The sequence below is a fragment of the Struthio camelus genome, chromosome 2 (assembly GCF_040807025.1).
Source record: "Struthio camelus isolate bStrCam1 chromosome 2, bStrCam1.hap1, whole genome shotgun sequence".
NCBI classification, from domain to species: domain Eukaryota; kingdom Metazoa; phylum Chordata; class Aves; order Struthioniformes; family Struthionidae; genus Struthio; species Struthio camelus.
In genome coordinates, this window is record NC_090943.1 from 58068891 (window position 1) to 58096141 (window position 27251).

General features: G+C 40.2%; 1 protein-coding gene across 5 annotated transcripts in view; it reads left to right on the forward strand.

Annotated features, from left to right (window-relative positions):
* POU6F2 (POU class 6 homeobox 2) overlaps positions 1-27251 on the forward strand; it is a 315713-nt gene that overhangs the window by 196766 nt on the left and 91696 nt on the right. For all 5 annotated transcript variants that reach the window (XM_068935937.1, XM_009679430.2, XM_068935939.1 and 2 more), the window contains exon 5: positions 17211-17542. In XM_068935937.1, coding sequence (XP_068792038.1) covers positions 17211-17542 — 332 coding nt within the window. The remainder of the gene's footprint in view (positions 1-17210; positions 17543-27251) is intronic.

Sequence of the window (27251 nt, forward strand, 5' to 3'; positions counted from 1 at the left end):
TGAATTCAGAGGTAGTCCTTATACTGATAGGCTTTAGATGATTATTTGTAAAATTTACCCTGAGACCCCTTTGTGCAAGGCAGTCAATAAACACCTAGTAGTGCCTTTATGTAAGTGGACAAGATGACTGCACCTAAACTTACCTTTGACACAAAATGATTTTATTTAAGAGGGCATCTGTTGGACGACCAACTGCTGGCTTGAAATGGCATCCCAGATGTCCAGCTGAAACTTCACCACTTAGATGTAATTTAAATTCAATTAATTTAGATATTTAATTCTTTTTAAGGGAATTATTGGCTAAATTTTTATTTGAATTAGGCATATATAAATCATATTCACAGAAAATCGATGGATAATTTAAATATTAGCATTATTCCAGTGGTGCGCAGCTTGTAATTGTAACAAAAAGTTGTTTTTTTCTCATAAGTGATTTCAAAATATTGTATCATGTTGGTCTTTTTAAGGATTCCGTATGCGGTGCACGGATTTAACCATGATTCAATTACATCGCTATGTGGGCTTTGGACCTGCTATGATTTAATTACATTTTTGTTCATTCAGACGTTTATACTGCATGTATGTTTTCAGATCATTCTCACTGTAGCGGCAATTTTCCAACTTCTCTAGGCGAGAAAACGGTCTTTAAAATTGTCCTCGCTCTGTAGTACTTAAGAAAGGGAAGAAGTACATGAAGAAGAACCTCAAAGATGAAGGCCAGGCTTGAAGCACAGTTTCATTAATACTGGATGGCAGGAAAGGAGCCAAGTCTCAGATAATGAGGAAGGAGTTGCAATTTTTTTTAAAGCTATCTGGTGACAGGGAAAACAAAAATGACATTCAGCTGACGAATGAGCGGAGTTTGACCTAGCCTTTTGACCCTTGACAATCAATCTTACCTGCTGCTTCATAAAGAATTATAGCTGTGCCACTCACATTTGACTCTGGATTTTTACCATTCCCTGTTACTTTCTTCCTTCTTTCTTTCTTTCTGTATTTTTTTTTTTGAATACATAGTCCAAGAAGATAAATGTGTGTGTTATATGCAAGAGCATGCAGAACAGAAAGTAGTCATGAAAGAGAGAGGAAAGGAGGAGGGAACGGACAATTGGGGCAGGGTGGGGTTAAAGGAAATACAGCGATAAAACTGTTTCTACATGCAATTCATAAATGCCTGTGATGTCTTCGAGGCTTTGGGGGCTGACATAAGTAAACGGTAATAACCTGACGTGCTCCTCCAAAATGCCCCATGTGCAGTGTGGTGTCCCTAATGCAAAGAGCCATGTGGAGCAGCTGCTGCTGGGGCATGGGGCTCAGCAGGCGCGATGGTGGCCCAGCCCCAAGGCCACCTTCCCTTTCGGGAGGCGAAGCGCCGGCCCGGGTTAGGCAAAACAGCTTGTGTCGGACTGAAAACTCGGAGCTGGCTCCGACTGCCTTGCTACAAAATGTTGAAAAAGGAAATCACGGTGCTATTAAACGCGAGCTCTCTTTGCTTAATGAGAGCCGCAACACAGTAAAGGTGAAATATGATTCCAAGCAGGAGCTATGCGGAAAGCCTGCAAGAAAGCAGGATGTTTGGATTCTTTATGGTATTTTGGTTTTGTTTTCAGCGTTTTATTTCAGGTTTTATTGCTATATACGCTATTAAGGGTTTGCATACCCTCATTATTGGAAAGGGCAGTCAGTCTAGACAGCAGACGTCTCCTGCGTTATCTGTTAAGGGTAGCAAAGCAAGTAGGAAGCGTGCTGTTAGCTTTGCTGCTGAAGAGGAGTGAAAATCAGATTCACGGGAAGGAAAGCTCTTTAAGAAAGTAAAGGGCACATTCTCCTCTTAGTTTCAGCAGTGCACATTCACTGACATGGCTCTCCTTACTCTATATTTAGACCTGTGAAACTCAGAGAAGAATTTGTCCTGCTCTCCTCATTGGTCATTGTCTTTTGTGTATTTTTATTTGTGGCATTTTTGCTTTGAGATACTAAAATTAAGGCTAGGCAGCAAGTGCATCTTTATTGAAGTTCACTGGCTGTGAGAGTTGACTATTGGGAGTTTTTTTAGCTTTTATAGACAAGAGTTGTTTGGTGGGAGCAGGAGGGCTTTGAGGGCCTTTTTTCCTCCCTGTCAGTGACTGTTTGTGATTACTGTGAAGGTACTAGTCTTAGAGACAAAAGAAAATAACAGTTGACCATTTTTTGAAGCTGCATATTATAAAATTTGAAAGGCGCATAGTTGGTACATACTTGAGTGAACACTGAAAACCATAGCAGCTGATGAACAAACCTACTGTGTTTTGTACTGTGTGAATGTATTTTTGTCCTGCTGTATATAAAGAAGGGATGATTCTGCCTTGATTCATCTTGTGCCTTTTTGGATTGGCAAGAAAAGGGTACAAAAAGCAGAGCCAGCACACGTCAAAGGCCTGCTTTTCTGTTGAATTTTCATGGCTGTGAGTTGCCATGGCCAGCTGGACTGGACTGGTCTCAGCTACCTTTGTATATTTTGCTCTTCAGAAGTAAGTGCTAAAAGCAGTAAGCGTTTTCTCCTGTTTTGAGCTATGATGGAGTTGTAGTGCATGATGTCCATGTAGGCTTTGCACGTGAAGAATGCCTCCAAAACTTGTCTGCTGCCTCTTCTGTTTTCCGACCCTCTCTATGTTTTCTCAGTGGCTAAAACGGCTGAATGTTGCCTGTATACCCTGTACATGAACATCATAAAATCTTCTCTGATTTCTTGGTTTATTATAATTATTACTTGTGATATATTCAAAACCAAAAATGAGTAAGCCTTAGAATTGGCAGTGCTGGGGGTCTGAGAATTATTTTGCAAGGGGTCAGGGAGAGAGGAAAAGAGGCCTGTTGAGCCAAAGAGGGAGAGGATTTTGGTTTCCCTTTATTCTTCTGTAAATTTGGAAGTAATAATCATTGGAGCAGGAAGGGAAGAGGTTCACACAATGGTGCAAATTTCATGAGCAAAATAAAAGTGTTAAGCATAAAGTGGCAGAGTCTTATTACCAGAGGAAGTGAGGTCAGGAGTCTTCAGACTCTTAACAAGACGACTGAATTTATGAAGCATCACATTGGCAGGATGTGGTTACCTGCAGTCTATTCATATAATAAGCCCACCGGGGGCCCACAGTTATTGCGCTTGCATTTGTTTTCCTTTCTTCATTTTCTTTTGTCATCTTCCTGTTTCTTTGGCCTTGCTTACTGCACTGAAGGAGTCACTTTATTACCTGTAATGTGTTGGGGAAATTTTCTCGTGCATCTTTTATTGTTATTATCATTAGCTTGTTTGGTTTAGTTGGCTCTATCAGTGTGTCTCGTTTGATGGTAGAGGTGTTCGGAGTGGTGCACACTGAACTGTAAGCACTTGTCTTCTAGGAAATCTGGGGCTGTTGGTCATTCTGATGCATCCTTAAAATCTGTGAGTGTGAGACAAGTGCCTAAAATGTGCCTGAGATGAGAGTTCATCTTAAAAAGTATCCTTATTATTAGAGATCTCAAAAAGTCAAACAAGCTGCTAGGAATAAAAGCATTAACAAGACATTATCAAAAAACAGGAAAAAAGAAAACAAATGGGTGCCTTTAAACCACCTATATCTGATTAACACAATGTAGGAGGTAACTCTTGTAACAGTCTCTTTGGTGTGGAAATGAAACTCTGTGTATCTTTGGCTCCCTCATTTGCAAGTTGCTGTACTTCACTAATTTAGCTTTCTACGGTGATAGAAGTGAAGTTTATATCCCTCCTTTCTTTTCCTAGAACAGGAGAGTGAGAGAGATTAATGGACACGTCCAAGGTTGTACAGGTAGCTGACAGCAGGTTCAGGAATAGGAAGCAAGCAGCCAGGCTCCTATCTTCATCCACAAGACAACCATTCCCAACTCCCTGCTTCTGACATGACTTTTTCTGTGATACAGGATTTTTTTTTTTTTTTGCAGGAAAACTGTGCTTTGCATTTTGGAAGCATAGCATCCAGGTGGGAATAGTATTTGTCAGTACAACATATTTAATTATTTATAACTGCTTTCTTTGCCTGATGGTTTGATTGTTGCTTATTTTATTTTCCCCCGAAGGTTTGATGACTTAAACGGCCTGAAATCAAACAGTTGGCAGTGTTTACAAATTATGAAAATGATTTCTGATTAAAAGGTTCCGTGGGGAGATTAAAGTTTCAAATCAGTATGTAAGCCAAGGGCAGCGCTCTGAGTGTGGGCCCTGAGAGCTGCCTCGTTGCGCGTGTTGTGTATTCGGATGTGCCCCAGCGGAAGGCATGAGCAACGATTCACGCACTTTCCCCGTGGTGCTCTCACGGCTATTTCTTTAGAAGGCTTTTATGGCAGGAGGACAAACGGAGCCATCGCAGTCGAGTGAGAGGCAGGTCTGCAAGGCACCCAGCAGACAGTCTTTGCCAGAGAGGCCACTCCCAGCTGCAGCTGAAAGAAGTGCCAGAATCATGCAAGGATCTAAAGCTCATCTGTTTTGTGGATACCCTGTGATCAAATCTAAGAATCATTGTAGCATCAGTTAAGTCAGCAGTGCTTCTAGCAATATGATTGCAGGAAGTTAGATGTCATTTCACTGTGCAAGCAGAATTAGGACGATCAGAGTGAATTTATTTAGGAATACTGATGTGTTAAAAAAAATGGAGAGAGAAATGACTTTTGAGTTTATCCATGGACCCGTGTTGGTTCACAGACATTGGAGGTTGTATGTTCTTGGCTTCTCCTCTTTATTCCTCAGTGCAAAACAGTAAGCAGAAGATGCTTTCCTGGTATTAGTTTCTTTATGAATTGGACGTTCATGTGACCCATAGTGCCTCCTACATGAAATGGCCAGCAGTGTATGATGCAAACTTCATACTGAAATGTGCTACACAGGATGATTACTTAAAGAATACTTGCCTTCACTTATAGGCCTAATTTTTGTACGTGTTTTCCAGATGCAGTCCTCATCCTCTCTAACGATAGGGTAGATATTGGCAAAAAGTATCCCTAAACATTCCTGGGGGGGGGGGGGGGAGAAGGAATTTACTCAATTCCTTTTGCCCACAGTGACATGAGTAAGGCTTTCGGAACATACCATTTAGCTGAACTTTTATTTGCTTTAGTCCTCCTGTTCTAAGGCTAGGATTGCTGCACTGCCTTCATAGCTGCATATGCTATTAAGAAGCAAATATCTACACCTGGAAGGAAAAAAAAAAGCTTTTGGGGCCATATCCTCTCAATGTGAGGGCTCTGTATGAGGAAAATAGCAGTTCAACTACTGGAGATATTGGCTATAGGAATTGCCCCCTCCTCCAAAATTCTGAGGGCTCTCTAAAGAGCCCGTCTTTCCAGGTAGTCCATAGGAAAACTTCAGTCCAAAAAATGCCTTTTTTAGGAGATCATGGAGGAGAAGAGGGGGAGGAAGGATTGTTGTTATGGTCACATGATCCTGGACCTGGCTCTGTCTCAAGGACAGAGATGAAAGCATAGCTTGCCCCATGCTCCCTGGCACTTGGATGGAAAATCAAAGGGAACCATATTAATTTCAGCTTCAGTGAAAACACATAGTAAAAAAAAAAAAGAACCGGGGCTGGCAAATGGAAACGGTTTAAAATTGACGATGGAAGAAACATTCATTTCCAAGCTTCTGAGCGAGCTATTAAAAGCAACAGAGTAAAGACAAAATACCTGGCACAGCAAACGAAAGGAGCAGTTTTTGCATCTACTTAGTTAAAAGTAGGCAAAACAAATCTGAAGTAGTGGTTTCAGATTTCCGTGTGCAGTCAGTGTGTCAACTTTTGCTCTCAGGTTTGCCATGATAACTCACCCCACTTGAAAAGCATTTATTCCTTTAACTTTTTTAATCAGGAGACAGTTTAAGCAAAAAACTATGTTTTGTATCAGCACTGACATGTGTTTCTGTATTTTCCGCTGTTGAATGGTCCAGGCTTTTTATTGAAATACTCTATTTTGGAACAAGTGGCATCTCCATTTAATTGACGTTAGAGTTACTGTAGTAAAACTAGTAACAGTGTTTGCCCAGCATCTATATACTATTTTTCATCTACACTTCTCAGTGGGCTTCCTTAGGAGGATGAGAAATCTGCTAATCTCACAAGTAAAGAAACTACAGAATAGTAAATCTTGCCCCCACTCCCCAAACATCAGTATCTTTGACTGTGTGTTAACAACCAGTTTCACATGATGATCTGTGTTTTCATTATGTTCAAAATGTTCTTAATTCTCTACAGTTAAAAGTTACCTTTTGCTTTTTTTTTTGAAAAAGCTTTTTAAAACAGAAGAAAAAGTTAAGATAAAATGAGAATTGTTCTATGCAAACTTCATACACTATTTACATCACTGCCAGTGATGTTTTATAGGATGAATATTAAAAAAATCTATTAGGATACATTCTCTGTGGAATTTACTATATTTTTAGAAAGTTCTACAGGATTCTATTGTAATTCTCAAAAGGATAACATTAACAGCAGAAGTGTTTAATATTTATAGCAGCCTTAGTGCATTGGTAAGTACACTAATGTTTTCTGTGTATTAACATATTGTTGAATATGATTAAAAGAAGAACAGCTACTCAGAGGCAACAAGCAATCAAGAGAACATTTTGTAAAATCATTTAGGTTTGTTATAATTAAAACACATGCAGCAGGTGAAGCCTAAATTCCTAATTAAAACCATCTTTTATTATCCTGCCTAAAATTAAGGCAACAGTGCCTCAAGGAAGGCAGGGGTTAGCTTCCTGTGAGTTTTTTGGAGAATTGTTCATTTGCAGCTAAATTCCCCTTCTCTTCCATTACATGGTCTGGAAAAGTAAGTGTTTCCATTGATAAGTCGAATAAGATACTGGTCAGTTCATGAAAAGAGCAAAAAAATTATGTCCTGACTGAGTATGTGAACAGAAACAGTGAATGATTTTTAATCAGATTTGTGGCCAGTTGTCAGTTGGCCTGAGGACTGAGGAGGATTTTGCTCCCCTTCTGTAACGGGGGTCTCCTGCTCTACGTAAGCAAATATATTACCTAAGTGGAAGTTCTTTTATTAACTGCTGTGTATCCCTTTTAAATTACAGACAATTAGTTAACTGCTGTTGAAGAAGCAGCTTAGCAGGAACAGTAAGATCCAGATGCAGTTTGTTCAAGGACCTGCTATTAGCCGTGAGGAGCACCAGTAAAATCTTCCCTTTAATTCTCGCACTCAAATTTTCTACTGATGAGCAGTTGATCTGTTTGAATAACCTGCTTGTTTATCTCAACAGTGAGTAGGAAATTGAGGTAGGTGGAAGCATAGCAGTCAAAGAGCAGCTAATTCACTGGTGCTGCAAGAAGGTGATAGACACCAAGCACAGCAGAGCCAGGATTAGCACCCACAGCAGCAGCATGTTTGGCTGATGAACCACAGGAGCTGGAGAGAAATCTGGGATTCAGCCTCTCTCATTTTACTGCAAATCAAAAATGAGCAGTCAATTCATCTGCAGCAGATGACCAGCAGCAGAGTCCAAAACTGCTGCTGTACCTACTGCTTGCTTTTAATCTGTCTGCAAGTAAAGTAAACAAACTAGAAGGAGGGAAACGGTCAGATTGCCCTGAACTGACCTGTGGTTAACTAAAAGCTTACAGAAAACAACTACTGATGTTGTGGGAGGTTTTGAGATACGCACATCTAAATGCAGCTTTTTTTATATGTGCTGGTGGGGTTTGTTTGATAACCACAGCAAATAATGAAAAGAATCATGAAAGTGAACATACGTAAAGACAGCAAAATAAAGTTACTGTGAGCCAACAGGAGGCAAACATGGTGTACCATAGCAGGGGCACGTGCCTTCAGGAACATCTTGTGGTGTGATAGCTTACAAAAATAGAGTTCACTTCCCAGCTCTTTTACAATTTCTCATGTGATCTGGAGCAAGTTGCTTAGTCTCTCTATGCATTGATCCCTTATCTGAAAAAAGAATAGTTCCATCTTTTTCTCACATATTGAGCTTACAGCACCTAGGGCAGTACCTACTCATCAGCCCAGGGACCTACTCTCACAATTGCTCCTGTAGTGTAGCTTATTAAGCAATATGTAGTGTCATTTAGAGAAAGTTTTGTATTCCTTTTCTGTTTTTCCATGACTTGATAAAGAATGTCATGTTCAATGTGGTACTTGCATTTCCCAGCTGAGGAGGACTGGCCTTCCCAGGGAGCTGAATAGGGCCTGAGAGTATTATGCCCCTTGCAGGATCAGGCCACACGTTTTCTTTTGTTCTGCTCCCCACCTTTTTCACCCTGCTGCTGCTGCCACTTTTAATTTTTCGTGACTTAGTAAAAACGGTGCAAGTTCAAGGTTATTATGAGGAAAAAAATGCCTGTTATTAACAAGGTCGAAGCCTAAGCTACTGCCCCAGTGGATCATTTGTGTGCACAGCACTGCAGCAAGGTAGAGCTGCCAGTCTTGCACCTGGTTCTTATATCTGCTGTTTTATTGATTATAAAAGAAAGGACTGGTTTGGGCTGCATTTTTTTCCCTTTCTCCTTATTGCATACACAAGGTTGCTTTCTGAGACACTCCATGGCTGGTTCTCACTGCTCTTCAGCAAACTTCTGTGGTCAGCTGGAATTTGCACACTGGGACAGAATTTGCAGCTGTCTGAAACTTGTAATTCTTGATACATAAACTGAGTTGTCTCAGGTCTCCCAGCCTTTAGATGAGACTGAAAGTAGAAAAAGGTAGAAACACAAATATAATGATAGTCTGAGAGATGAAAGCAACTCGTCGTACCAAGTCAGCTATCGGGCACAGTACTCTCTGCTACTTCCCTTGGTCAAGGCGAGGGTAAAGTGGCATTGTCCTTTGTCATTCTCGGGACACTTCCACAAGCTGAGCTTCAAGGCCAGCCTTTTAAACCAGTCACCCTTTGATCCACTATTCCATTGTATTGTTAGAAAAAAATACCTACACGCATGCACAAAAACCCGACTGCATTTCACTTACAGTAACTTCACTGTTAGTTAAGGAAACATGATTCACTTCAAAGACTCTTTGAAAAGACTTGTAATAATTCGTGATCGTCAAAGAACCACTGCTATGGCTATGCCTAGATAGTTCGTCTTTGGCAGAAGAACTATTTGCCATAAACAATTATAGAACACACACTTGCATGTTTTTTCCTGAAAGAATGCAAAATCACCTTTGGAAAGCACCAAGCAGTTCAACCAGTTCCTCTTGACAAGACTTTGCCCCCAAGCCTCACACAGACACCTTGCCAACAGAAATGGCAGGACACCTAATAGACTGGGGAGCCATCACTCTCTGAACTGCAAGACAGGCTTCTGCACAGTCTTTTCCAAAGCTCCTGGGGCAGTATGTCATTGCACTGCTTTTTCTACAAGCTTTGTTACTCCAAGGCATGTCAAACGCGTAGTCTGCATAAGTGCCACGGAAGTTATGGTTCCCATCAATATTGGAGGATTTGACAGAGACAAGGAGAGAAAAAAATAAACAAAAATTCTATTTATTAAAGGCACAGACTGTCCAGCCATTGTCAGATCATGGTCATGTCATGAGTCATGGTCATTGTTTTCTGAGTCAGCAGTTTGTTGTTTCAAACTTAATTTCTCTGTGTCATTCAGCTGTTCCCTGTCGCATCCCTTTGGCTGTGAAATCTTATATTTGGCTCTACTGGCCTTTAGATGATCATTTTTTCTCTGTCAATTAGTTTCTTTCAAAGGAGTCCTGCAGATTTTTCTTAAGAAATGATATGTTATCTTAAATTCTGATCCACAGGAACATGCTCGTGAGTTCAATATGGTCTGGAAATCCAATCTTTAGGTGTACCATCCGTTCTACTCAATTTAATTTTCCATATGTTAAGCTGTTCTGTTCTTAGACAATTTGGGACCGGTCCTACTCTCTGTAGCTAGAAAACTGCTTTTATCTGGCATAAGGGACTTGGTGTAAAGACTCCTGTCCCCCATCTTTGAGAGAGGCATGTTTTCACAATAAATGTATCATGTTGATAAAATTAGGAGTTCAGCAGATTTAGATACTATTTGCTTAACACCCAGCCCTTGGCAATCAAACACTTGCATTGCCCTCTGACTACGTTATGGTGGGTTTTTAATTGCTTGTCTTTGCATGGAAGTCCCAAGACAGTTCCCTGATTGATCCCCTGTGTCTTGATGTTACCCTGACTCCAGTTAATGTTTCAGCCATCTGTACAGTATGGGGCCTAAGGTCTCATTTGAGCTGAGGAAGCAAATGGCTTATTAAAGTCTAATTTCTGCAGCTTGTTCTTGCCTTTGGGCATTTTAAATAGGTTAATGCAATTTTTACAATACACTCAGGGAACTTTACTCACAGAGTGTTGTCATAAAACAGAGGAAAATAGCCCCTAGATTATCTCAAAATGGGAAGTATTCCAAATATATTTGCCCTGATACTTAGTCAAGCTCTCTACTTAGAACAACAACTTTTTCTTTGTTCCTTAAGATTCTAGCGTATTATTGTACATTTTAAAGTTTGGTAAAGAAAAAAATGTCAGATTTATTTAATGCAGTGGATCATTTTTCAGGGAAGTTCCAGTATTCATCAAAATGTGGAGACACCACAGGCACCTGATAAATTATGATGGGTTTCTTCTTAGTACTTCCTTTTTATTGCCTATATTCTTTGAAGTGAATTTAGTGCTCATGAAAGATGCTGTATATGACAATGGTAGAAAGTGAAGCCCTCTGTTTATCTGCAGAATTGTTACAAGATGAGCATTGGCAGTGCAAGTTTCTCCCCATAACACGTTGTGTGTTCTGCAGCTGTAACCTTGAAGGGTCACCTTTAAGAAGGAGAAGATGACTTGGTCTCCTTACTCTTTCTGTCCTTAGCCAGTCTTCTGGAAGTGCAAATAAAGGTGTCACTACATGCCTTCCAAGGCTATATTCTTTATGATCTTCCTAATAGGTATTGGGAGACTATCAATTTATTACCTTGACTGTGTGGCAGACTGCCTCCAACGGCAGGCTCTCTGTGGGTGTCTATGTGTGAATACATCTTCTATAATCCTAATACATCTAATACATCTTCTGTAAGGTAGAAAACACTCAAAAGCACCATTAAAGTGCATTGACTTTTGTTCCCGGTATTGACCTAGACTAGATTTGAACCAGTGATTCAGACATAATATATTCTATATCCCATTACTAATCTCTTCAGCCACAAGTCCAACTCTTCCTTTTTTCCACAAAGAGGATGCTAACATATTTAAAGCAACTCACATTTTGCTTTCAAAAAGGAAATTCAAGCATATGCAAGAAACACATTGGGTAGTTGGCTAACCTACCCCTCATTAGCCAGTTTGGAGAGAGCGGAAACACGGACTTGCATTAGACTGTTCAGCGTGTGCATTCAATCTTCGGAAATATGTTTCAAAGAAAAGAAAGGCATATACCTCATTAGAAAAGAAACAACAGGGTAGGAAAAGAAAAAGCAGGCCATGTCAGTTCAGACACAAGCCCAGATGCTTAAGTTAGTTACACTTTTCAGTTTGAGGCAATGTAAATCCATTCTCCGTTACTGGGGAAGTGGAAAAAGGCATTAGGCCCTTGAAATGGCAAGAGCCAAGTTCTGTGCTCAGTCAAATAAGAAAAGGTATAATGTATGACTTTCTCCTATTTAGTCCATTGTACATTGTATCAAGGCACTGAAGAACATCTGTGCAATTATGTAAATAGCAGGATAGAGTATAGAGTAACACAATCCTTTGTAGGCTAAAATTGCTTCTTATTCCTCCTAGCCCTTCCTCTTCTTTACGCAGAAACAAACACACACAGAACATTAATAGAATAAATCAGACATTATGTGAAGTTTATCCACAAGAGCAGATTCTAGATACAATTTGAATCCCTGGGCATTAATTTGATCTTATGCCAAGCACTGGAGAGGTCTTTGGAATCTGAATTTGTATTGCGAATGAGATGTGAAAAAGAGTTATAATTTTAGAATTATTTTTATTATATAAACCTTTGTGGGCTTACTTATGTTCCTCACTCTTAGGAGAAATGTGATTAAAATTTAATTTTTTTTTTAATTTAAAATATAACAAAAGCCATTCTTATGCTTATACAATGATATATAGCCAGAGGCAGCAGGCAGTTGATACTGCTATCAGTGAGTGTAACCACGATTGGGACCTGCATACAGAGCCTTTCCATTTTTCCTGCTAAGAAAATGGTTCAGTTTTTCTCTCTGCCACGGATCAGAATGCTTCACGCTGTAGCACCACTGCTTTTGGCATGGTTGCATCAGAGATGAATTTTTCCCATTGCACCATTCTACTTGGTAGATTTTAGTTTCATTTTAGTTTCCTAAGTAGGCGACAGGCAGAGGAACAGAAGATGCAAGGAAAACATGAAAAGACACATTTTATGTGAATATTGTAAATGCATAGTAGCATTGTGCCTATGGTACCTCCAAAAGGAACTCAGGAAAGTGTGTTTCTTAGATCATGATGTTCTCTAAACCCTTAAAGTAGTCCAAGGTCCATAGCAAGTAGATAAGTAAGTGAATGGGGGGGAATCAGAAGGTATGTTTTTGCCGCCTCTTAACCATCCATTTGCACCACTTCAACTCTACATCTCTTATTCCAATGTAAGTGCTTTGATACCATGGCTAAGCATAAGCCACTTAAAGCAGGATCAGAAGATGTGGGGTGATTCCTTGGGAAGTCTGCCATGGCCCCACAACAACCAGGAAATTGTAGTCAAAACTTAAGTTTGAAAAAACCTCATGGCATTGTTTGCTTGTAGGTATAAGTTCATGTTATCGGTTTCTTGGATCAATGCATTCAATATGCATTTTTATTAATGGAAGCTGAAATGCCGCACAGCTTTTGTGGGTTTTCCCCACAGTTTTTGGTAGCTTATTTGCATTTTTTTGGTTAATTATCTCGACTTTAAAATGATGTACTTTATGTTGTCTTTTTTAATCATAGAAAGGATTGTTCTGCAGGTTCTTTTTACAATTTTTTTTTTTAAGCCTTGGATGCAATTCTGAAGGAAAGTAGACACTTTTCCCTTAAACATGTCAAAGTTGTATCTGACTATTAGCCAGTAAGTCCTAAAAATATTCTTGTGAGGTCGGTAACGTGTGTTATCTTTTAGATAAGCAGACATAGCACTGTTGTACTACCTGAAATTCCATCAGGCTCCGAGCTCTGTAGAGAGGGACAAATGCTAGATAGGTATGCAATTTGTAATAGCTAAGATATGCAAGCAAGCTCTGGGAGTTGTATTGGATTTGATTACAAACCATAATATGACACAACCCCTTTTGTGGGTAGTACGTACACTGGGAGAGGCGGTGCAATCAGGCAGCACGAACACTGGACTGCAAGCGCTATCCAGAGCCCTAAATCCACTTTTACAGTACCGTTACCACGTGGCTTTGGGAGAACCTTGCCTGAATCAACAGTCCTTCCTCCAATCCCCTATCTGTTTGTTTACCATTGTTGTATTAAACAATCATAGCTCACTAGGCCACTTCAATGCTATTTATATCTCAGCATGATAGTAGGCTTCAGGGAAGCTTTTTAAAGGAATTACATGAAATGACAAGAATTTATTTGAATAATTTCCTGCAAGCTGGCAGTGAGCCTGACAACTTTTCCTTGAAGTAGCTTTTCCCATCAAGAAAATTTTCCCAGTGTGACCATCCTCCACCGCAGCAAGAATGAGTGCACTTCCGTTACAGAAGTGAATGACAGAGGTATTCCTGTGTTGGCCAACATTTAAGTATTGAGCAGTACTGAATCCGAAACTCGTCTAGTCGTAGACAAGGAGAGAAAAAATCCTCATATCGAGTCAACATTTGACAATTGTGTTTTCCAGTCCAGCTTCAGAACCAACTCATTAGTTGGACAGGTCTGCCTGCCCAAGTGATTGCAGCTGCTTGGTTTGTTAATGCATAGAAGGATGCTGGCACTGGCCATTCAACATCAGTTCCATTAGCAGACCTGAATCTGCAGAGTTGCAGGTTAAAAAAAAAAAAAGGCTTTGAGGCTTGTGTTTTCCGTTTTCTTCCTTCTGGATGTTGTCCCTAATTATATGTATGGAGGGAAGAAAGGTTGTACAAATCAAAATGTCTGTTCAATAGAGTATTGGCCTGGACTTTCTTGTGGAGAATGTCAGTTTAATGAGGATTTAATTTTTAAGACTGTAGTTCCACAGCTGACCAAAGGCATGACTCGTTAATGAAAGCAAAGCCTACTTTTGTTTGGATAGACATTCCATCAAGTAAATCATATTACTTCGTAACAACATAATCTTTTTTATTTACAGAGATTCATACATTTTATAAAATTGCATTTTACTAAATGTGGGATTTTGTCCCGTGGTGAACAAATCAGGGCTACTTCTGTATGTATGTGTGTATGCTCTAAACTCTATAACGTTCAGCTGCAAGGCTACTTATATCACTGTTTGAAGGCAAGTAACGTTTCAATGAGAGCATCCTGAAAGAAAGTAATATGCTCTGTGAAACACTGATACTGATATTTACTAAATATTAGTCTTCTGATTGCTTTGAGCTACATGAAAACATACAAAACGGTACAGTTTTTGCACTGTTATCTCAGATTGAAACTTTTGTCATTATTTTCATCACTGGCCATGTTTTCCAAATTCTCATTGAAAGGCATACCTCAGGGAGCCAGACATGTTCTGTACTCTAAAAGTGTTTCAGTAGATGGCCTTGCCTCCACTTTGAATGCTTTTGTCTGTCCCCTGTAACATGACCCAGTACGCTACTGTGTGCACACCTGTGGCATTACAAAAAATTTATTCTCCAAAGCCACAGCCCTTAAGAGTGTCCTGTGGGAGTAAAAGTATGCAAGGGCCATTGCAGTACAAACCAAAATAACTGTAATTTAAAGTTTCTTAGCTTTCTGTAGAGAAGGTTTTGCCTCATTTTGCCTAGTTGGGCATATAGGATGTAAAATAACCCCTCATTCCTCTCTGTGAACCAAGGGTATTACAAGTTACACCTCTGTGGAGCCATTGCATTCATTTCTGTACTAGAGTCTATGGAAGCAGTAGGGGTATGGGGTGTGAGGAGACTTAATTCTGGTCATCAATGGTTTGTCCAGCCTGCTAATCTATCACAGATGAGGAAATGGTCTGTGCTAGGTAAAGAGCTGATCTAGATTAGTTTCCTCCTCATGGGGGAAATGGGGAAGGTCTTTCCACCTCAGTGGAACCACCCTTGCTGAGTGTACACATCTGCAGATGGACTTGGTGAACAGTATTCCTTGCTATTTGAGGTGCTTTAGGCTACGGTTAATATTTGTCTATGGAGTTGCTTTTTTAGATATACAGCTTCACCATTCTTTGTTTTCATATGTCCTTAGGCTATTTCCATTTACTGTCTTAACTCTGCAGCATCTAGCTCTGGGTTCTGATCTTGGAAGTAATAAGATTGTATGCTTACTTCTCCAGGTTGATTTCTTCTGCATGGGATACCATGTGTTTTTAATCTGATGGTCATTCTGTTTTATGTTGTCATACAAAACTGCCATCAGTAAGTTTACCAATGGAAATACATTGGTGTTTCCATTCCTCTTTCTCTGTATAATTCAGGTTTTTTATTGAAGTCATATACACAACTATAAGTCTTGTAAAGACATATTTGATTTTTGCCTTTGGTAACAGAAAACTTTAAAATAGCTATGAACATAGGAATGGGTGACCAACACCCACCAAGTCTTTTATTCCTCCTTCGTACAGCCTTTCTGGCTTACCCATTCTGCCTCATCTTTCTCTCTCTCTCTTTTTTTTTTTTATACCGTTCTTTTGCTTATTCCAGTTTATGGCGCATGATTTCACAAGTCATATGAAGACCTCATCCCCAGGTCACAGGCGTCTGGAAGGCTGAAATAGGGATGTTAGCACGAAAAGAAAGTGGAGACAACTTGGCTTTATCTGCTGATCCACAAATAACTTGAACGATGTTACTAGCCATTAAATCGGAATCCCATTTTAGAAATAACAGAAATAACGGCCTTGATTCACACCTGATTTACTTTGGCTTTTGCTGGTGGAAATTAGGATACAGAATGGTGTTGGCAAAGCTGTACGGGGGCAAAAAAGTGCAATGACCTAGTAAGCTGTTCCTCTTGGGATCCTATAGCCATCTAACTCGACCCATAAAATGTTGGTTAAAGTGGCTACGGACAGAGACCCTGGTGACCTGTTCAGGCCAGAATCCCAGAAAGCATCACATTCCTGTGATATCCTGGTTGCTGCTTAAGCCATTCTTCCTTAGTGACATCTCTGTGGCACACTTCTTGCCTCCCTGAATTTAATCAGTGCCGTAGTCTATTTGAAAGCATCTCTGGGATATACAGTTTGCTTTGTGCTAGCAGGTTGATGTAGACCATCACCTTGCAAGCCTCACATCTGGAGCACATGCTAGCGAAACAGTGACAGAATTTTGCTACCATGAGCAGTGCAAGTGCTGAACAAACCTACCCTTTTTCAGAAGAGGAGTTTTATAGCTTTCAGAATTGAATAATAAGGAGCTGGCTCGAATTTCAGAGACCTGTACATTTGATGATTGGGCATTTTTGCTACCTATGCACTGCACAAGAACTATCACAGTTAAGTGTTTTATTTCCTGATACCTACTGTATAAAGGTATGGCAAAGCCCTTTGCAGGGCATCCTTTATTTTACAACTGTGGTTTTCTCCTCCTCCGCATAATAGCACCAGCTCATGTTATGACTGTTTCAAGTCAGAACTGTTACGTTCATGTTATCCCTGCTATGATATGTGCAGTGACATTCTGAAGGCCTCTTCTTCGGGCAGGCAAAATTCCCGTTGGCTTGACTGGTAAACTTATATGAACAAAGAGTGTTGCTCAGCTCTGAGGTCTCTCTGGTGGGCAGAGCTGTAGCCTTACTGAAGGGAAATTTTGCTTTCATTGCCTCCAGTGAGGTCTTGCTCTCACCACAGAACTACACTGGCAGAACCACACACCGTTATTTATGGGAACATGTTCATTAACTTCCTACCAGAACCCAAATACTGTGAATACTACAGTATTCACAACGTGAACCCAGCTGAGCTCAGCAGGACATGTGCCCCACGTTGTAACAGAGCCAGAATTTAATCCGAGATATCTTTAACACAGTAGATGGTGCTGAACCCAGCATAACTCTCTTCCCTCTCTTCAATTTACAGCTACCTCATCCCTGAACTCCCAGCTGCAACAGCTTCAGCATCTTCAGCAGCTCCAGCATCAACAGCAGCAGCAACAGCAGCAGCAAGGCCAGCAGCAGCAGCAGCAAGGCCAGCAGCAGCAGCAAGCTCAGCCGGCGCAGCCTCCACAGCCACCCCAGCAGACCCCACAGCCACAGCCGCAGCCGTCAGTCCAGCCACAGCAGAACCAAACGCAGTCACAGAGCCAGAGCCAGCCGCCTCCAGCCTCACAGTCCTCCAGCTCCCCTCAGAAACCCAACCAGTCACCAGGACAAGGCCTCCCATCTCCTCTTACTTCACCAAATCCACTGCAGGTAGGGTGCTAAGTACAAATCTCTAATGTTTTTGCAACAGAAAGTGCATATCCTCCCACTGCGAGGGGAAATCAGATGAACATTACACTTTCTGACCGTGCAAGCTGAGAAATTCCACCTCGTATTAGTTAATCCTTACAAGCATGCACCTTACGCCAAAAATCCTGATAAACCAGAAGAACATAGCTAGTGATGGTCCTAGCCTGTTCCTTTCTGAACAGTAAGCTTTTTTTGCTGATAAAGTCCATGCCATAAAGCCCATAGAAAACTATCTAATTTTTTCCATGGATGTGGTGGCGTGACCTTCACAAATGGCGTTTGCCCAACAGTCACCCTTTGTGAGAATTTTTGGGGGTAGCAAAATTAGCTGCTCGTTATCAGGTGATCCTGCGTATCCCTGAAAAAATAAAGCTTCCACTGGTGAATGTGTGCAAGGGACGGATGGGTAACCCTTTCTCTTGAAACCACAGTTCTAAAGTTTATCCTGTTAAGGATCAAATAGTTCCGTTAAGATTCTCAGTACAGATCCCAAAGCTAAGAACACCAGAATTAATTCCTCTGCTAGGTGCTCACTCTGCTGACGTGAGTGTTTTCAAATATACCGCAACAACAAATGTGGCACCTGCACTGATGCTGAACTCTGCCTGTCTTGGAATTCCCAGCCAGAAATATGAGAGCTGTAATATAACGGTCTGAATATCTTACCCCTAGGTGTTCTTATACAATATGTGTCATGTAGTATCCATGTCCTGCAAGGACAGCTTTGACTATATCTGCAAGTATGATTCTGAATAAACACCAGGGGGTAACCTGTGAGGTGAGCAGATTCTCTTCTGATGAGCAGTGGAACTGCACTTAAAACAAGCAAGAAATGTTGCCACCAAGAAAACTCTCAATTCACTTTATTCCTCAAATTTTGACACCCCACTTACAAGATTTTATCCACACTGATGGCTTCAGCTCCATTTGCTGCAGAAATTGAACCGCATTAGCTTAATAATTAAAAAATCATTTTTCAAGTAATTAAGGGAATTTGTTTACAAGAAGCTGTGTTTTCTATGTGGCCAGTTAAACTTGGCATTAACCTGAGTTGCAACTGAATTGTATCCAATCTGATTTTTTAATGGCTTAGCTAATAGTCTTAAAAGTCCACAAGAGATGTGTCCTTGCTTCGTGAGCCTTTTCTTACAGTAGAATGTGTTTCTAGAGCTTCTTCTGTGTATTGTCTTAAGGGATACTTAAGCGCTACTTAGTGCACAGTCTATCATGCCAGTAGGTGCTTTGGGACTCTTTAATATGCAGATTATTGACATACAGAGACAGAAATAGCTCCAAAGGAGCTTTTGTTACATTTTATTGTCTTGGTGCAGCTGCAGCGTATGCACACTAAGTATATACTCCACATGTTGCTAAAACTGCCTGCTAAATATTTTTCTGCAGAAGTTGCTGTGCATTCAGTTTTCCAGACAAGAAATATGCACACAAAAGTTAAGCTTGGGGGAGGGAGGAATGGGGATGAGCTTACTGAGTATACCTCAGGAGGGATGTACTAACAATGACTTTGAACTTGAAATCTTCTCTCTCATGTGGCCTCCAGTCCTAATCTAATTCTGAGTACTTCCAGTCTCATCTGTGACCTACAGGTACAGGCCACTAAGAGTGTTCACTCTGGTTTAGCTCTGTAGGGTCGTGTCTCGCTTTCGGAAGCACAATACAAGTAAGTAAAACCAGTAATGCCTTGTATAAGAGGTGCTCGTGTCAATGTTCTTATGGAGATACCTTGGCATGTCGCTCTCTTTAACGTATTATCCTCCCAACTACCCTTCTGGGAACCGTCTGGATATGGCAGACTGAGCACTAGCAGAAGGAGGGAATCAAGTACTGTGAGATGGTTTTAGTTCCAACACTATCTCCTAAACCACTCCTTTTAAGTACTGGGATTAGAGCTAATGAAAAATACCAAAGCGAGAGGTCTGGCGCTCCCACTGGGTTGTATTCAGCCAGTGCTGCTAAGCCAGCTGAATGAGTCGGACGCTCTCAGAGCACCAACCAATGAATTTTAAGTCATTAGCTGTCAGCTCTGGCTCAGCATTAAAGATTTCTTAATAAATTTAGGGTTAAGTATTTTTATGTTCTTTCCTCTGTGACCCATGCCATTTAAATAGCCACAAAAAAACCAAAGCTTTTCGCAAACACAAACATGCCATGTGCTAACATCCAGAGTAGAAGCCTGGATTCAGCACAGTACTTCAGGCCTAGCCGTAAGGATGGGTGTAGGGCTATTGACTTGGCCTTCCAGCCATTTCTGCAGGAAGCATAATACTTCTCAAGCTTCCCTAAGATACAGTGTTTAAGAAATAGTTAAGAAGAACTTGAAACATGGTTTCTGGTATTACTGAGGACTGTGAGACTCTCTAATATGCAAACCAGTGGTACTCGGAAATATCTCCAGAGGAACTGCTGTTGTACTTTATATATGGTTTAATGATGTGTTTGTGTACGTTTCTAAAGCAGAGCAGTGGTAAGATCTTCTCCATTAAATTTGACTTTCCATTTGAAATCCTGCAGAGAAAAACTGTTTTACCTCCGTACATTTAGCTTGAGGATTGGATCTGAAATTGTTTTCTTTTATACAAGTGTGAAAAAAAAGGAGAGAGCAGACGTTTGGCATCAGTTCATATATCCAGTTCATAATAGCTGCTTAGGCTGTGGATTTTTTTAATGTCCAATTTAACTTAAAAATCGACCTAGAACTAAATTCAAAGATATTATGGCCTCTAAGGTAATGATCTTTATGAACTAGAATGAAATGGGTTTTGTTTGAAGAATATTAAGGGAATAAAGATCAAGTAAGTTAAAGTTTGACAGCTTAAATTTCATTTCTGAATTCTTGATTTTTTCATGTGGGCTTTATCGTCTTACATTATTCAGGATCTGTCTGAAAGATATTAGTTTAGAACAATGCAACCTCAAAAAAATTGTCATGGAAAGTCAGTAATTCAGGAGGATGATTGTGTTTGTTTCAAAAAACTCTGAAGGATAACAGCAATTACATCTCAAAATGTACAGATGCTGTCATGTCCTTCGGAAAGCAAATGAAATGAAAGTGACTTGCTGAGGTATACCTGAGTGAGGTACTTTTGCTAGCCGATCAGAAATGAGTAACACTGGTGCAGTGTACACTGGCTAAAACTCTCAGAATGATTCTTGTCAGATTGTTCTGTAATACACTGCTATAATTTTATCACTATTCTTTACTCAATTCAGTGGGCTGGCTTGTAGTTACAAAACTATTATTTTTAGTGAGTCTTAATGATTGTATAGTAAGAAGAAAAAGCTTAGTTTAAGTTCCAGGGCCCGGATTCTGTGCTCACATTAGTGATGATGCTCCTCATTTACACTAGTGATGGCACAACACTGCGGAATCAGGGTCATTACTAATTTGTAAAAGTTAACAAACCAGAAGAGAATTTTCCAAAGTAGATCTGCATTTCAGCAGGTAGTGGGGTCCGGTAGATCATGGAGGACCCACATGCCGTCATTTTAAGATGGTGAAATTCTTCATATGGATAGTTGCAGACAGGTTTTTCGTTAAGTTGTGCCACTTGATTGAAAAAAAGCGATCCATAGGCAAAAGACAGTACAGCTCATGAGGTTAACTCGGGACTTCAGAACTTTTAATTCTGCGAATATGTCCTTCTCCAAATTTACTTATCCTCTGAATATTTAATGTTATTGCAGGGCAAACTCTGTGGGTTCCTGAATGACCAGCATGTTGCAACTTCAAAGCATAGTTAGCACCTCTTATAGAGTTTCCATTCTATTAAATTTCTGGAGCCATAGGATCCTGATTATATACTGCGTAAAATTAGATGAGCCAAATACTAAGTAGCCTATTATTCTGCTTAACTGCCAGAATAAGATGTTTTTTATCAGCAACATATATTTAACTGGCCTCGCCCCAAACAGGAGGTTAGCTTCTGGTGCTGACACTCATTGTTATGTTTTAGTGGTATGGATAAGAGGAGCCTACCCACGGACAGATCTACGAATAGAAAAATTCCCAGTGATTTCTACTGCTCTGCTCATACGTGGATAAGAACAGACAAACAAGAAATCCCCCAAGGAGTGCCCCACTGTAAAATTATTCTGACCATTTTGAGAACTCTTTTCTTAAGCCCCTTTTTGTCATGGAAACCTACCTACAGTAACTGAAGCTGATGGAAGATGATGAATGAGAAAAAAATAATAATAAAAGGAGGAAAGAAGAGAAGTTGGGGAGATGACAACAGCAGAAAAATCTTCCAAGTAATAGGAAACTCTAGGATAGCAAAAACAGAACAGAATCAGATTAAATTTTTATACTAATCCTAAATAATGTATTTGGTACCTCATCTCTTTTATAACAAAGGAGAAAAGAAAAGCAGAGAGGCTGAAACACTCAGCTGTAAATGAGGGAGAATGTATATAGAGATGCCTGAGGCTCCAACAGTCGAAAAAGCCCAAACTGACCCTCCCTTTCCTTGCCAACTGCATTCACTGGTTAGCTTCTCATTAAGGAAAAATCTACTTTAAAAAAAACCTCAGCGTTTACTGACGCTTTGATAAATTTACATATATTTAAGATATAGAAGGAACAACAAAGTCTCTGTCGGTTTCAGAAAGGCAGCTGGGATTAGTTTGCAAAGAGCATAGTGAGGGGCTGTCTTTCTGTCTGTGTTTACATCCTGGACTTGTTGTGTTATGTTCATAGACTCTTGATGAAACTTGATCAAGATGGTAACACCGATAATCGCACTGAATTTTCTGCTGAAGTTAACCAACTTTCTTGCTGCGTATGATACTGTGCCATGTGAGAATCTGTTCCCAAGCTGTTTGGAAATAAGTTTGACAAAGAAATCTTTTATAAATGGTGAGCAGGTGCAAAGTTTTTAGTCCACTTTCCAGGGCTTCCTTATTTTTGGTTTCAGTTGTGAATGAGATATTGCACATCACAGTGCAACGTGTGCAGCACATATTCATTTGGGAAGATTCATGCCCATCCCCTACTTAGCGTGAGCCTGCCAAAGTGCTGATTGTCGGTGGGTTTCCGGGAGGTACTGGCCAGACCTTGGCCTCAGCTCTCAACTCGTAACCTGGAACCTCACCTTCAGGCAGCTCAACTGGAGTGAGCTTGGTGAACCCTTGAGAGTATTTTGCATATTTCCTGCCCATACTCATTCTAAACAGGTCCAAAAGATTCGGACAGCTTGTTCTGCGGACAGTCTTGGATTTCTGAGTATTCTGATAGTATTTTACTGATTTTTGTGAGTTGATTAAAGTGATTTCACCAGTGGAAGGGCAAATACTTGTCTGAAAGTTTCCACTGGCTAGAAAGTCGTGGTCACACTGATGTGCCACATCCATACACATGCTTATAACTTGTCCCAAACACTGTTGTGGTTCAGGTCCTCTGCTTTTGTTTTACACCCTTCCTTTTGCCTCTCCCTCTGCAGTTGTTCTGTGAACCATGCACACATTTCTGTTCACAATTATTTTGTAACTGAGCCTCACTGAAGAAAATTGGTGGTTTTGAGTTGCTATGTGGTCTGGAACTCTCTTCTTCTCTTCTCACCTCCACTGGGCACTTCCACAATCCTCCTCAAGCCTTCTGGCTCTGCGGTCCATCCTGCTGCTCCACCGTGGCAACATGGCAGGTTATCATGGCTGGGCCCTCTGCACCATGCCCACCATGCTCGCTGGCCTAGGGTGCAGTGCAGAGACAGGCACATCGGTTTTCTGACAGAGCTAGCTTGTTTGAGGGCTGCTGCCCCTCATGTCTTGTGCTCACTGCTACCTACCCGGATGTCATTTCCACAGAAAGGCTAGTTTCAATTTTGTATAAGATTGTATTCATTCCTAGGAACAAGTATGGTTTCAGATCTTCTCTTCCTCAGCTATCTATCCTCCTTCTCCCAGAAGCTCACTGCTATTTTGGGTCATTGAGCATTGAGGTACTGGGCCTTCACACTGCAAGGCTGTTGAATTCTGCATTTAAATAGAGCAAAAAGATGTTTAAGGGTTCTCAAAGAGACTGTATAAGCAGGTCTTTTCATTCCCTGAGGAAACTGTGTCTAAGTTGGAGCGCTGGCTGCCTGGTCCGTCCAAATACACTCTGTAGGTTTTGCTATTTTCAGAAGCACAAGGAGTATCAGTGTCTGACTCGCATTTAAAGCAAAGGAAATTAATCTTCGAGCAAAACAACTGGCATTATTAGCACCCAAGGGGCAGAAGCTGAGGCTAATATAGGGAACCATTTGGTAGACAGTTCTCTGAAGGAGAAGAAAGTGGAGCTGTTTGCCTAGCAATCTCTAGCTTCTGAAATGGGAGCATTTAATAAACTCCCTAAAGCAACTGAAGTATTTAATAAATGGGGAAATAAATAATAAATAAAATCCTTCCAGGACAAATTTGGGAAACGATTCATACCCCATAGGTCTTCTATTCCCTACTGCCTCTCTAAACAGAGAGGGACCCTCGGGGATCCTAAGGACAGGAAAAATTGACACAGCCCTTTTGAGATCAGTGAATCTGGTTCCCTAGCATTAATTTTTCTTAATTTCTCTTTTCACCTCGTTTCCAGAAATTTACAGAGAAGGCGATATCCCAAATCATTGTTTTATTTCTTCTTTTTTTTTTTTATACCTCTCACCTCTTTGTAATAATGCAAAAAAAAAAAAAAAACAAACTAACTAACAACAAAGCAATTGCAAGACATCAGAGCTTTCTAATTCTGTGAGAAAAAAAAATTTCTACTTAGAGGCAAGTGGACCAAGTGATCGTAGACAACCTAGTGGCTTCTTACATCTGACTGAGGAGCAATATCCTGGAAATGATGTAGCCCAGATGTCATATTATTCGAGTCTTCGTCTTGTACAAACAAGCACCTTAAAGAGGTTGCTCAGCTTCTAGGTACCGCCTCAAAAAAAAAAAAAAAAAGAAAGAAAAAGAAAAAAAAGCCACTCCAGGCTGTGTTTTAAAGTTTAAAATTAAGTCTTTCTTAGCAGTATTGCAGAGATCTATCAGAGTGTCCACTTGTGGATTCTGCTGGTGGTTACAGCAGATGCAGTTTAAGGCAAGTGTTTAAAAAAATAATAATACTTTCTCTTTTTTATTGGTAGCCAGAATGTTTTGAGAGAGTGACTAAGCACAGGCCTGGAGATTATGAAATTTGCTTAAGTGCTAATGGGTTGATTGCTGAGTTACAGCCTGCCGTCTTTACTGGAAATTGATTGACTGGTGCTGCAGGTCTTCACACTTGACGCTCAGATTTGACTCGAAAATTCTGCCAAGTCTTTTACTCTGAAATTTATCTTAATTAGATCTGAAAGACCTGCCACAGCAGAATAGTCACACCGATTAAAATGAAAAACAGGAGAAATTACTGATCAAATTAATCATAATGTCGGGTTACAGCTGTAGGTCTGATGTAATTTGCCACTCCAGTGAGTTACATCGGCCCAGGCACAGGAAAGAGAGCTGGTTTTACGCTGATCCGTAACACCAGCCAGCTTCGGGCAGCCCATCAGGACGCTTATTCCATTCATTCTCTTGGCTTATGCTGACCTTAGTGCTGCAACTAGAAACAAATTAGGCAAAAGAAAAAAAAATCCTTTTATCCGAGGGGTCACAACTGGAAACGTGAGCTTTCTAAATCCTCCTTGTTTCGTTTTTCCCCCTTCTCCACCAATCTTCTACTTTTGTTTGAAGTAACCAACAATTAATTATGTGGAAATTGGAAAATTAAAAGGCCAGAGGCGACCACCTCAGGCACAAGCCAGAAAATGTGCATTTCTAGTGGAAAAGCAGCTCTTAAAGTAGGGTAATTTAAGGAAATGGATATGTAGCAGCACATGAGAGAAGGCAGGTTCTAGCAGGTAGGAGATTAACAGTTAGAACAGACATGTTGCAGATCTGATGATCCTAAAATTTATTGTTAAATAATGTACTTGCAGTGTACTATATTCTACTGTAACAGTGTTTTTTTTTTTTAATTGAACAAATTTGTTGTTGAATCTATATGAAAGTGAGATAGGCTGGGGGTGTTAAGGGGCCATATCGTAAACATTTTTATCTGGAAGAAGAGTCTCCCAGAAGACTTCCTTCTATTAGCACAGTTTGAATGACTTTTAGGGCAGCCTGTCTTATAGCACCTCTATATTTTTGTTGGTCTGCTGATCCAGACCAACATCAAGAAAAGAAGATATTTGCCACCAGCTGAGAAAGGAAATGAAGTAAAGAAAAGAGAAAAAGAAACTGGTTGAGCATTTTGAGTCTCAGAAAGATTTCAGGCTTACCTTTCAAAATATACCTAATTTTTGTTTTGATAAATAAAACTAATTGGGATTTTTCTAAGGGACTTTTCTTTTCCAAGTGCAGTACAATTCCCCAAAGTTGTTCCCCTCTAAAAAAACCTCTCATTTAAATTTTCTATTGTAGGTCTCAGAAATGGAAATAGTCGGGGATAGGTTTTATTTAAAATCAGTTTAAGTTGTGTATAAACAATTAATTACATTGATTTGCCTAAAAATAGTGATTTAACAAGAGGAAGTGAAAACATTTTAATTCAGGGTGATGATTTGAAAACTGCTTGAATACTTTGTCATTTTCCAATGCAAGTTTTTGTTTCCTGAAACATTTCAGAATTGCAGCTTTTCATCTGTATTTGCATCATAAATTATGTCCTACGTTATGAGAAGTTCATGCAGGACAGAAATTTAAATTATTTCTGGTAGCTCAAATATGACCAAATATCCTGTGAGGACTCCAGTTGGAGAACCAAGTTGGGTTATGTTTGTGACAAAGATTGGAAGGCAAAGATGAGTTTCCAGAAGAAAAAAATGTGTGTATGAAAATAGTGCACCATGTATTACTAGGATTACCTTTTTAGTAGAAGAATGATGATGGTGCACTTTGGTTCTTAAAGGAGCTGAGATTCTTTAAAACAGCAACAACTGCTGCAATATGATTGCACACCTGCTAAGAAATGCTTACATGCTTGTAAAAAGCGTGAGGGAAACAATCAAACCAAGGAGGATCCAGGCTCTTTAAAAAAAACAAACAAACAAACAAAAATCAGGTGCTTTAACGAAAAGCCTAAAAAGGTAGGTCTGGGCACAGCAGGATCTACACTATAAAGCAGTACTCTGTAGCAGTGGTAGCCAGTAGATTGATATCATAAGATGAATCTAAGTGTTTGTGATAGTAAATTATATCAAAATTGTTAGCTGCTAGTGTAACTCGTTGTTCCCAGGACTCACCTGCGGCTGCTACTCCCACCCAGGTAGAACTCCCAAGGGACAGGGCCTGATTTTTAGAGCAGAATAGGAAAACCTTAGGAGGAAGAAAGGGGAGAAAAACAGTATCTTTGCTATGCACAGTGCTTGAGTTCCTGCTGACCTTTTCTGTGGTATTTCAGTGGTAGTAAGATGCCAAATAATAAAATATTGTGAAATACTGAAATTGTGTCACTGATTACCACTCTGGCAGAAGCTACTGTGTGCGTTTCCATCTACCTCTCTCTGAAGCCTTCCGCTTCATAACGAGACCCACCACTACTACAAGGGAAGTTGGCAGGGATTTTCTCACCGCTTTCAGATGAGACGGGAGCAGGCTTAATATGCCATTAGGAAGGTTTCCTCCTCTTCTCCCTCCCCAACTTTATGGAGTT